The sequence below is a fragment of the Dendroctonus ponderosae genome, unplaced genomic scaffold (genome assembly GCF_020466585.1).
Source record: "Dendroctonus ponderosae isolate FM_Combo_2020 unplaced genomic scaffold, Dpon_F_20191213v2 Dpon_F_20191213_1, whole genome shotgun sequence".
Taxonomy (NCBI): Eukaryota; Metazoa; Arthropoda; class Insecta; order Coleoptera; family Curculionidae; genus Dendroctonus; species Dendroctonus ponderosae.
In genome coordinates, this window is record NW_026017110.1 from 52,997,064 (window position 1) to 53,009,813 (window position 12,750).

Genomic DNA, 12,750 nt, shown 5'->3' on the forward strand with positions numbered 1-12,750 from the left:
GTTTTTATGAAGATTTTAAGCGTTTAACTATTATTTAAAGCAAATTGAGAAAAAAACGTTGCAATTAAGTAATCGATCGAAATTTTATCTAAAAATAATTTCTGAAATATCGCTAAACGCTAGCTAAAATCTGCGCTTTGTTCGTTTCTTGCGGAAACAAATGAACGGATTGTAATTTAGTTTATCTCATAGTGCAGGCATTTTTAATACTTGAAAAAAAGTATTAAACTTTCTTTCAATAGCATCAACGATTCAAAAGTTATGTGCAAAAGGTGGTTTTTCGCACTTTCTTTGATTATTTGATTATTGAACAATGTTGCACAGCGGGAAATCACTAGCAAACTTTTGCCCCAATATTCTCAGATCTTTCTGAATAACCAATAATATTTCACCTTTATCCATTTAGCGACCGAAACAGGTCTTTAAAAGCCTAATCTGACTGGAATATTAGAAAGTGAATTAGTTTCATACTCAAGTTTCACTCCGTCCGATCTTCATAATGATCGACTATGTATGTTTGTTAAACCGCTAAAATATGTAAATTTTTTAATTTTTATTTAATTTAATTATTCCACGACGACAAAAAGTTTCCAGAATCTTACCAGTTTCGGATTCAATAGAGTTTGTTAAACTATGTAGAATTGCATCAAATAAATATTATGCAGTGATTGATTTGAGCTTGCAGTAAAATATCTATTTTACAGAATATGGTACATTTCAAAAAATAAATCGCCAATTTGATTGGTTCATCTCTCTTCCATTGGTCTAAGTTCCGGACTGATGGATCGACCTGTGACTGCCAGTATGTCGGGAATCTGCTTCATAATATCAAAACATTGTCTAAAATTGTACAGAAATTAACAGTAGGATTTTTCAAATAATGTCTGTTTTAATACCTTTCATTTAACATTGAAGGCACTTCCGGCAATGAAAATCGCTCCCGAGGTCTTGAAAAATGGTATCTGCTAGTACTGGTTTTAGTTTGTCTAGGAATCATTACTGAAGATGACATAGACAGCACAGATCCTTCTCTCTGCAAAATAAGAAATTTTGTTTAAAAAACTCGGTTTAAAATCCATTCGTGTCTCACAATTACCTTTCGCGTTCTTCGAGTATTTTTAATTTTAGGCAAGTTATCATAATTTTGGGACTTTTCTGAAAGCAAAAAACATCATTGAAAGATTCAACAAAATTCACTAAAAGAAGTTAATAAGAAAAAAATAAATACGTTATACTAGAGAAGAGACTTTAAAGACTCCCGCTCTAGGGAAATACAAATATTTTTTGTATTTTTGTATTGCAAAATGAAGAAAGAAAGTTCCCTGCCAGAAAGAACACATCAGAGTAATAAAATATATGTTTTAGAGCACTATATAAGCACACAACCAAAAATTAAATAGATATTAAGGCAATACAAATATGCCAGTCGTGGGCGCAGGTTACTGTAGATGCTTGAACTGTGAAACCAAGTAAACGAACGTATATCTTTCACCATCTGAAAAAGTGATTGGTCCTTGGTTTAATTGAGATCACAAATTTTACAAAAATTAAGTAACAAACTAAATTACAATATTAATAATACGTAACTACTTTATTTCATATTATCGACCATGAACAATCAGTGTCTCTGTAATAGTTAGTTGGAACTTTAGATGTATTTGAAAGTATTGAGTAGGCTATTAACTGTACGTATTTATTTTAAGAAGACGTTCAAGTGAAAGTTCTCAAAAATTCAGTTATAGAAGAGATTCTTCGACTAGTTACTGTAACAAGGGTTTCTAGAAATTTCTAGTAAATATAAACCCCTGTTCTTAGTGCATATAAAATTGAAAAATTAGATTAGATTATTTATTAGATTAGCATTAGGGCTAACACTGTGTTTTAATACTGCGCTTTTGAGTTGATGCCGCTCTGTGAGTTGGTGAATAATAACTCATCGCCTCACTGCGCCACACCTCGAAGCGGAATAATTCTTGAAATCAGAACTTTTAAGTGACATTTTTAATTAGTTGACATTTCGTTGGTTTCTATCATCGCTCGGAAGTTGAGCATCAGTTTCGTTTTTAAATTTCAGTTGCAAAATTAATTCGGTTATTAATTTTAGATTTGGCGTTGTGCATCAATCACTGCAGCGGATTGAAATTCAGACAAATATAAATTTAAAATTAAATTAGTGAAAGATCGGAACTTGGACCGTTTTTCGTTTAGTTGTTGTTGACTTTCGCTAAATTGGAACGTTAAATATGCCTTTGGAAATATTGCCGTGCGAACATGCACTTTCTACAAAAATGTCAAAAATGAACAAACTGAAATCGAACTGAAAAGCAAAGCATGAATCATCGAAAGGGCGAACAATTAAATGATTAAATAATCATGTTCAATCCGTACTTCGGTGTCTTTTTTTCGCGAAAATATGTCTCAATGTTCAGTTTGCTATCGACAGTAGACGAAATCGGGCGATAATCGTATTATTAGATGGGAAATATAGAATCAATGTGGCCCTTATTGCAAGTGCGGTAGTTTGTAAGTGTAGTGAACTTCTTGGTTAATGGGTAGAAAATGGAGGATGGGAGCCAGCTTGTAAAAAGCTGGTAAGAATGATCTCTAATATATAAATATTTTAGCTTGAACTGAGTTTAGTTTGCCGACAAGCAACTGAAGTTTTATGAGTTTTTTATATTTCACTCTCTTTGCATTGCTGATTTGAAATAAGTTTGGCTTTGGACAGATTTCCTGCTGTACTACACATTTTCTTCTTTCTTTCTAGGTGGCACAACTCAGCTGTCGGTAAGTGTAGCATTGCTTTGCCCCTGGTTGCCATTAACATGTAGAATTTTCAGTCCCATATTCATCAACTGACTCGTTCGGTGAATTTGGTATCGATAGCTCTATTGGTTCTTTCGTAGTTAATTTTTATACTTGTGGACTATGTTTGACTTGTTTACTACGGAAATATTGTGGGCGGCTTTGTATTTTTATATTAAGCACATCCGAAGATTTCGCTAAATAACCGCTTCAGATATGGAAATTGGGGTTCTAGTGTTCAATACAATTAGCATCAGCGTACTGAGTTTGGATTTGGTTCCGATTAAACTAGTGATTCCTTCACAAGAAATTTTTAAACTTTGGGAATATTTTGGGCGCCTTTGTATTTTTACATCAGGCTCATCTGAAGCTTGTCTCCAAAGAATCGTTTCAGATATGGAAATATGGGTTCTAGTTTTATGTTTTTTGTTAAGAAAGTCAAGTTTTACTTTTGTAATTGCAAAATCAAACTCAAAACTTTTTTGACGTTTCTCAAGAACTTTTTGAGCCACAGAGTTCTTTTTTATATAATTGGATAGAAAATTGGTATTTCGTTTCAGCTATAACAACGTGCGTGAGTAAATTTGGGTGGATTTTGTCACAAAAAGTCACATGAAATTTGAATATCAGAGAATTAGGTGCAGGCTTCGTCAGAATGTCTCTTACAGAATGTCAATCTTTCAAGTTTCTGGTAGCTTTACTTTGGAAGGCGGAGTTTTTTATTGAAGAGTGTGCAATTGCGTGAAAGCGTTCATTTTCAAATCCACATTTACAAAGCGCGCAAAATTCAGGATTTTATGCCGTTTAATGAAGGTTTGAAGGAATTTTGACTACATTTAGAGCGCATTCCTGTTTACGGAACGCATAACTCTAAACTTGTAGTGTTTTTCGTTTCTAAATTTTTGATTATAACTCATCGGGTCGCACTGTGCCGCACTTTTAATTACCCTTGGCATTTAACCCAGGGGCGGATTAAAGCTTTACGAGGCCCGGAACTGGAATTTCAACACCTAATAAAAAAAATCACCACATTTTTGAGTAGAGATGAACTAGATGAGTAAATACTGCCTTTGGTTTGCAAGACCAAGACCAAGACCATGTCCTGCAACACCAAGACTTTTGCAAGAGTCTTGCGAATCATGCGGCTCGTATTAATGTTTTAGCCCGGGATCCCGCGATCTTTTTTAATGACCAAAAGCACAAAAGCTGAAAAATTTTCCTAAGCTTAATTTGGCATGACTAGTAAGTGAATGGACCTCCAGCTGGTGCGCTTCCGGGGGCTGTAGCTGCGGCAGTCTCCCAAAGACGGAAAATAATCTTTAAAAAATATTAATACCGCAAAAGATGTAACTTTGTTAACAGGTTGATTTTGATATAAATAAGTGCAAAAACGTGTCCTGTCGAATTTAGAGTGGGGGATTATGCCCCAGCTTTTCACGTAAAGAAGTGACAAATATGCGCTGAGTAAACCGACACCGCAAAAGCTGAAATTTGGGAAACTAATAGTTAACTGAATAAGTAAGTAATAAGTTTAACTTCTTCAGTTAACTATTAGCTGCCAAATTTCAGCTTTTGCGGTATCGGTTTACTCGGCGCATATTTGTCACTTCTTTGTGTGGAAAGCTGGGCATAATCTCCCACTCTAAATTCAGCTGGATACGTTTTTTCATTTATTTATATCAAGATCAACCTGTTAACAAAGTTATAGCTTTTGCGGTATTAGTTTTTTTTATTTTGTGTGTGACTAATGTGTTTATTATGCACATTCTATAAAACAGTACAACGGTTTACAATCTACACTCTAATAATTATTTTTCCAATATCCCTTGCCAGAGCCCTTACATACAGTTGCTGTATACACAGTAATATAATTTAATCCTTGCGACGCATCATGTGCATTATTAATAATTGAGTTTGTTTTCTATCAGTAAAATTGTGTAAGCCCAATTAAAATATTTAAATATCTACGACTTACTTTATATTATTCATTGTTTTCGGTATATGGTTTATTTAGAATATATGTAAATTACACTACATGAAAATATATTTAATTTATCTGGATGAAGATCTTTTGAATCTTAATAGACAATCAAAAAATACGGGTCAACACTTTTGAATTACAAAATAATTAAATATATTAAAATAGCAAACGGTCTGAGATTTTTTGAATTGTTTCGTGTTGATTATTATTATCTTTTAATTTAATTATTACTCTTGTTATTATTAAATTAATTCCGTCTAATTTTACGGGTTATATAAAAGTAAGACTTGCAGCAAGACCAAGACTATGTATGCAAGAACAAGACCAAGACCAATACCATGCACGTCTTGGTCTTGGTCTTGGTCTTGCTTTGCTCATCACTATTTTTTTGGAGCAATATTTTAAGGAATGGGTCACTGCAACGCAACTGCCGGTACGTTGGTGCAAAAAGCTATTCCGGAAACACTGTGCCAAATCCTGAAAATTAACTGATTTACCGATTTAAGGGAATTATTTTAAGCAATGATACTGAAGCGATAATGAATTTAAAAAAAAAAATTGTTTGTAAAGCCAACCAACGTATGTAATACGACTGACAAGAACTATAAGAAACTTTTTTGGACAGGTTTATAAACATTTTGACTAATGAAATAAAATTAAAGTTACCTTTTTGGTATTGCCTTTCACAATTTAATTTTGTTGCGTCAGCATCAATTTTCGGAAATCTGCAATGACTGTTTTGGTTGTTCTCTTTCTCGAAGCTCGAATATGAATTCGTTCGATGCTTTTTCGGAAACTTAAGCCTCATCTCCACGTCTGGAGCAGCCTGTCCATACGTATTGGTTCCGCTTATTGTTACTGACCATTCTCCTGTAATTAAATTGCTGTGTGCAGTTTATACTGAATTTTAACGTGAAACTGTCGCCGCATGATTAGCTTGCCGTACGTTATGCAAAGTCAATTAAGAAAACATACAAGCGCTAGCCAGCTAACATTCGGCAGAATATATTATACTGTCTCAATTGACTTTGCATGGACTTTACCTAAAGAGGTTTTTTCTTGTTGACTGTCTCTTTTAGTCGATTTCCTAGCGCTCTCAAATTTGTTTAAATAATTCATATCTAAGCGCGTTTCTGCTGTAGCTTTTTCGTGTCGATTCGAAGGTATAAAACTATTTTTTGGGTAATCACAATTTTCGTCACAAGGGACGATTTTCTCATAATATTGCCGCTCTCGTACACTATCCGCAGCTCCACTTGTAGCCATCAAATATTTCTTTCCTAAATAAAACCACGCGTAATATCTTGACCACACAGATTCTCTACTATAATATGTTATGTGCGGTGTACGGGGCTAATGTAAGTTACTTTTAATGCTTTGGAAATTTTGCAGAAAGATTTATACCTTCGTCTGAAGTGCTTTCGGGCGATTCCAGGTCCTTACGCACTGTATAAACTGTCACCCATCCTTTCGGAATAGAGGAATTATTGTTTTTCGATGAGTTTCCATTTAGTTCAGGCAGTGCATTATTGTTATTGCTTAAATTGTTGTTTTTCAATGCGATTAGTTGCTTTGTACTTTCGTCAGGAAGTGAATGTCGAGGACGTGTATTGCCATTATTTCCACTACTTGATTTATCTTTAGGATAGTTCGAGCTATTTCCCTCGTTGGATCTATCAATTCCTGTGTTATGATTGAGGGAGTCTATTAAAATATTAGCAATTAACTGGTCGACTTTGGGATCTGAAGCGTAATTGTCGAAATCTAAATAAGAAGGTTTGTCAAAATGCACTTTTCTTGAGCTCGAGCAGATGCAAACAGGAATTGGTATTTTTGATTTCCTGCTTCTATCAGGAGACAGCTCAGCGCTTTCTGTCACTTGTAGAATTTCTCTTCTTCCTCTTGCAATTATAAGGGCATCCTTGCTGGGCTCGGCGTTTATGTCCTTTGCTTGTGCCCTAAATGTGCCATCATTCCTACTTCTGGTCAACTCAGCGTGTTTCCTTCTCGACTGGTGCTCACTTTTCTTCTCCTTTATAGAGGCTTTTTTCAACGAAGCTATACTAGGGAGAATTGGCTTCACCTTCTTCTTTGGCAGGTGATTTGAGAAGTTTAAGGTATTCTTTATTATGCTAACATTGCTAGTGGTCGACTGACTACTGTTCCTGTATTGCTTCAATTTCTCTTCTCTTTGGTGCTGTCTTTCGTTTAGTCGTTCCCTTACCTTATTTGGAAGTAGTTCCGATACACTTTTGTCAGCGTTATCAGTTTTAACTTGTATTGGAATAAAAAACGTGGAAGACTTTCTTGAGGACTCATCATTTTTACCTTCCGGTAATAATTGAGCAACATCGGAAAAACTTGTACAACTATTGGACATAGTTCTAGGAGAAGTAAAATCTTCAAGACTGTCCACAAAACTGAGAGTTTCTGAGTCTTCTTTATCTTCTTCACTAGTATTAACTTCCATGGAGGAGGTGCGAGGAAATGCGGAAAATCTCGGAACCAATGGCTGGTTTAGTTCTGCGGGTTTTGAGTAGGGACTGCCTGTTCGGACTTTGCCAATTATCAATTTTTCTACATCTCCACTCGTATTAAAATTTACATCTGAAGTTGCATCAATAAAAAATCTAGGCGAGTTATCATTGTTTAAAGCAGGCTCTTGGTCCGAAGTAACAGCAGCAGTATTAATATTAATATTCCCAGCAGGCACTCTTCCGACGTCCTTCATAACCTCTTTAAATATTACATCTAGCGTTGACTGACTTAGACTAATATTTGAAATTACGTTTAAGTTGGTCACATCCCGAGTTTGGGCACCACTTTCCTTCACCAAGCGCTTACTTTCTTTGCATCTGTTACTATTCTCATCTGATTGAATTCCTTTGCTATTAGATCTTGAACTTGCAGATTCTGTGAAATGTGAAATGCTATTTGAATATGCCGAATCCGAATTTGTGTCTGACATATTGGTAAAACTGGATCCAGTATATTTGATAGTAGTTTCTCGAGATTGTGATGTTCTGGATGTCTTCTGCAGAACAGGCAGTTTTCTTTTAGGCGACAGCGCAGTATTTTGATCTTCAGTAAATTTACTAGATAATTTACTAGGACTTGAACTGAATTTTCTATGTGGCGAAGAACGATCGAATCTTCTCGGTAAATGTTCTGGACTTGAATTATTGGAATTTAAAGATTGCGTTGAAGACAGCTTTCTGTTCGACTGTTGCCATTCGTGAAAACTTCCATATAACTTCGGCTTGGAATTATCGCTCCACAATCGCCGCAGCAGGGTGGACTTCCTTATTATATTAGAATCCTTTTTTCTGTTCAGATTTGGGTCACTCCATGATTCTGCTTCTTTGTCCCAGGAAAAGTGTTTACTTTGAGAAACGCTGGACCGTTCCAGTGCCAAGTTATGTCTGAAAAAATGGAGACTTATTTTTACAGAATGTCACAAATTCAAAGCTCAGATAGTCTGGAGATATTTTTTAAACTAGATTTTATTGAATTCTCCATTTTCGAAGGCAGTAAAATTCACTAAAGCTTCTGAAATGAGTTTGAAGCTAATGAAAATATAAATACCATCGATGTATTAGGTAAAAGTGTTTTATGTATGAAAGGCACACTTATACAAAAAACAAAAATAGGAAAATTAAAATAAATTTAAACATTATTTACTTTTTTACAACGAAAAGTTCGAACGTTATTTGCCGTTTGCCCCCGAATATTAGTTATAATTATGTTAAATATATACTGGGTGATCCTCAATTAATGTGGCAAAATTCAGTAACATATCTAGTCAGAAATATTGCGTTTTAGTCAAATTTGCATCTGAAAGTTAATAGTTCCCGACATACAGGGTGTCAATGTTTATTTTTAATAAATTCTTGACCAGTTTTTCTGTGACCATAAAAATTTGTGTTTGGGAGTTTTTTAGATCGACAAATCGAAATTTCCTATCACCTAGCTTGTGGACCCTAGAGGGTGCTAGCTGCAATAGTCTGGAGCCATTTAAAACAAAATTGTTTTTGATTTGTTGTGGAATTGGATTTTTTGGGCTTTAAAATATCGCTTTTTTGTGGAGACTTGTGGACGAAGGTTTTGAAAATTATTATTTTATAATAATTTTTTTAACATAAAATCCTCTGATTTCAATCCATTAATTAATCCCTTTAATAAATGCTTGTCGTTTCGAAAAAAAAAGAAATTTTTGTTTTGGAAGTCTTCTGCAGCATTTAAAATCATATTGAGCATAAACGCAAACAATATCGTGCAATTCTCCATGTCACATTAGTTGAGGACGGCCTTGTATAATAATTGTAATAAATTATATTTACATCTAGAAACCAAAATAGAAATAAACTAAACTGAAATTGTTTTTCTATAAAGGTTCATTGGTAACTAAATACAAAGTGCAAAACTGTGTGGCAGTGGGCTTGAGCAATTCGTTATCTTTAGCAACTTTTTAGTGGTTTAACATTAAGAAAATAAGTATGATAAAGCTGATAAAAATGCGATCAATTTCGTAGTAAAACGTATTGACAGAATATTCATAGAAAATTTACTTTGGACTAAAATAAGTACTTTTTACTTGGGAAAATATTTGAATGAGCAGTTTTTCAAATCAAATGAGCATTGCTAGATATTTAAAAGTTAATCCCGTTACTTACTTTCTCATTACTGTTTCTGGAACACTAAGTCTTCTTCTTTGCGTAATCGGCGAACGGGTTTCTGAGGAAGAAGCCTTGTTTTCCATATCACTCTGTAGGTTGCAATATCTGAAATATGTTCAGGATCGAGCAAGTTTTTTTTATATAAAACAAGGAGCATTTGGCATTAAAAGGATGTTTCCTTAGTTTACGGCTTTGTGTGTTATTAACCGCTTAATTTCAGCAATAAAGCAGTTTCTATTCGTAAAGTATGACGTAATTGTAAAAGTGTTGCTAAAATTAGTAATATCATATTTAATAATAAGCCCGGTAAATACAGTTCTATTGAAAATGAGGATGGAGCAAATAAATAATATTTGAGCTCAGATTAACCACTCGCTGATTTACGATGGTATATGGAACATTGACACAATTAACCAGCAAATGTTTATTTTAATTAAGCAAGTTTGTGTTTCAAAAAACTTACCGTAAATCGTCAGCTTCCGGACCTTTCCAGACGTTCTGAACGGTGGATAATATTTCGTCCAAGCTCAAGTGCTTTCTCGCCTTGAATGTGCCGAATAATTCTATGATAGAAAATAATTTCTACTCTAGAATAAGATTTTCTAAACAGAGGAATAACCGTAAATAAGTTCATCGAAAATGAAACGTTTCGTGATAGAGTAAGAACGAACTGATTAGGTGGTCGATATTTTGCCTAGCAAGCTGATCCATATTTTACCCAGTGGTAGAGGTATTTTTATTTAGAAACAATAGCTATGTTATGCTATTGCTGAAAGCTTGATGATGACTAAAGTCTTTAACATATGAATGAGCTTAAGCATATTTTTTTGGAGTATGGCATTTCATGTTTTGAAGTTTAAGTGCTACATGAAACAGTTCTCGCAGCCCCAATTAGAGTACATTTCTGGCATACTTATTTCATTTAGAGCTTCATGAGAAAGGAGTCAGAGAATTAAAAAACTTTCGACCTGGTTGTTCAGGCTTATTGGTTAATCAAATTCAATTTGTAAGAGTGTAAAGGCAATGATAAACATTGTAACGTATAATGACAAACAATTTTTAATCTATTCTAGTTGCGACGCTGGGTTTTCAAAGAACGCGAAAGTGCTTTCCTCGTGGTGAACGACACCTATTTATGCTCCGTCTTCGTTCATGCAATGAAAATTCGCTTTTACAGCGTGTTTTTAACTCCCCTCTCACCACAACCTTGTGGAGAAATTGATTTTTTCGCCAATTTTTTAAATCATGTATAAAAATCTCGGCTCACATGCCTTTAGAATTTTTCTACTATAAAAGTTTGAAATCAGCGGCAATCTCAAGAACCGAATGTTATCTAATGCAATTTGAAGCAAATCTGATAGCATTAATAGAGCACGGTGTCAACTTATTTTGCTATTTACTTTATAAGTTAAAATTAATGAGTTTTTCCAGCTTCCAGGCTGTCGTAAAATAGAATTCTTTTTGAATAGGAAATTCTATTTCACGGCGGCCTAAAAACAGGAAAAACTTGCCAGTTTCAAGCAATACCCGCAGAAGCCTAACTCTTGAAAATACGAAAGTTACGAAAGATAATTCGGTCCGGGTTTTACTCTTGCCTCATTCTATGGATCAAATAAGCTCAAAATGTAGCAGATAAAATGAAAAATTCATTTATATCTGTATAAACTGCAACTTTTAACAATGGTCTAAAATCCCTCAAACCGGAAACATAATTTCGTCAAATAAATTCAAATATTTATATTACTGCAATTCTATGCGTTGAAACCGTACAAATAAGTACTTAGATAAACGTTAGTAGATTTATCTCCAAAATTCACTTATTTTCAAAAAGTTTATAGCTACAGCGAAATAAAAGATACCTTTTCGATACGTGATATACGAATTAACAGCTATTTAATTTTGGAGAAAGGTTACTTGGCCTGGGATCTTTTGTCATTTTGCATATATTTTTAATACTTTTGATATATTTTTGTCGTTTTTATGATGTCCGGGAATAAATGCAACCAGTTTTGACGGCAAATCTTTTAAAGAACTTTGGAACGCTTATTTAATATTCGTAAATTGGCCTCTTATCTTTAGGGTCACTAAATTTTGCCCGTGTTTTTGACTTTAGAAAAATTTATAGTTTTATGTGAAAGTCATGTTTCGAAGGAAAGAGCACGTCTTGGTCGTCGTAGGTGGTTGGAGTTTAAACCTTTGGAAGTGAAATAATTGTTTTTTTACCTATTGTTTGTTCTTAATGATGACTTGCAGATGGCTTTAGAAGCAACTCTTTTAGTTCGGTTTTAAGAATATGTGAACACTTTTTATTGCATATATTCCTCGGTATTTTGTATAGTAGACAAATATATGACTGCGAAAGGATAATAAGCATCCTTAATTTGAGACACAAACTATTGGCCTTTTATGACAATACTTGAATGTTATTAGCAGTAACATAAAATGCGAAAACACATACGAAATTTTCAACCTTGGGATATATCAATTAGTGTAGCCTAGCGTGTAGCAAACTATCCAGATTTGCAAGCTCAATGACATGCTAAGGTGTTAAGGTCAGCAACGTTCAAAGCAGGATGTTTTATTTGAGATTTGTTTTTTATTATATTTTCATTATAATAAAATGAGGCAAAATCAAAGATTAAACGGCATGGCGATTTAATATTTTCAAACATTCATTGCAAAAGCAGCAGCTGTAGATTATTATGCCACAAGTAACTTTACCTGAAATATTTTGAAGTAAATTCACATAAGACTTGTATCTATTAATACGGCCTACGCGGAGGCCAGAATAGGAAGGAATGGAAATAGTAAAGTGTCGTCCAGACGGCGCCGCTTGGGTCTTTCCAGCTGTAGTCACCCCACGAATGAAAAAGGCCGTTGATAAACAAAAAGCACAAAGTGGCTCCTCGCAATACTGAAACATCACACAAATTATCCAAACAAAATTATTGCATTCAAAAACTTTCAAATATTCCTGATAAAAATTGATTAATGAAAGCACTTTTTTATCCTGACCTTGCTTACCTTTAATTAGTAAGAGGGAAGTTAAAATAAAATGCTGCAATGTTTAGTCATAGTATTATTCTTGAATCTATTATGTTAATTAGGTATTTATTGATTATTTTAATAATGTATTTATTACTTTTTCAATAAAACAGGACACTGAAAATAAAGACCCTTTGAATTAAGGGTTATATTTGTTTCATTAGAAAGAATGGAGTTTCTGTATCTGCTATCATAAGTGATGTTCTGTTTAGCCAAGTATTATTTACTACAGTTTCTAAGCAA

At 34.0% G+C, this 12,750-nt stretch overlaps 1 protein-coding gene across 1 annotated transcript; it reads right to left on the reverse strand.

Annotated features, from left to right (window-relative positions):
• Positions 1-668: 668 nt before the first annotated feature.
• LOC109533891 (putative uncharacterized protein DDB_G0277255) lies at positions 669-12,376 on the reverse strand. Its single transcript, XM_019899405.2, has 9 exons — positions 12,184-12,376; positions 9,926-10,025; positions 9,460-9,567; positions 6,191-8,208; positions 5,830-6,066; positions 5,453-5,656; positions 1,097-1,155; positions 897-1,033; positions 669-840 (listed from the first exon to the last, which is right to left on the reverse strand). The coding sequence occupies exons 3-9, from the start codon at positions 9,543-9,545 to the stop codon at positions 747-749; spliced, it is 2,835 nt and encodes a 944-aa protein (XP_019754964.2). The 5' UTR covers positions 9,546-9,567; positions 9,926-10,025; positions 12,184-12,376; the 3' UTR covers positions 669-746.
• Positions 12,377-12,750: the final 374 nt, after the last annotated feature.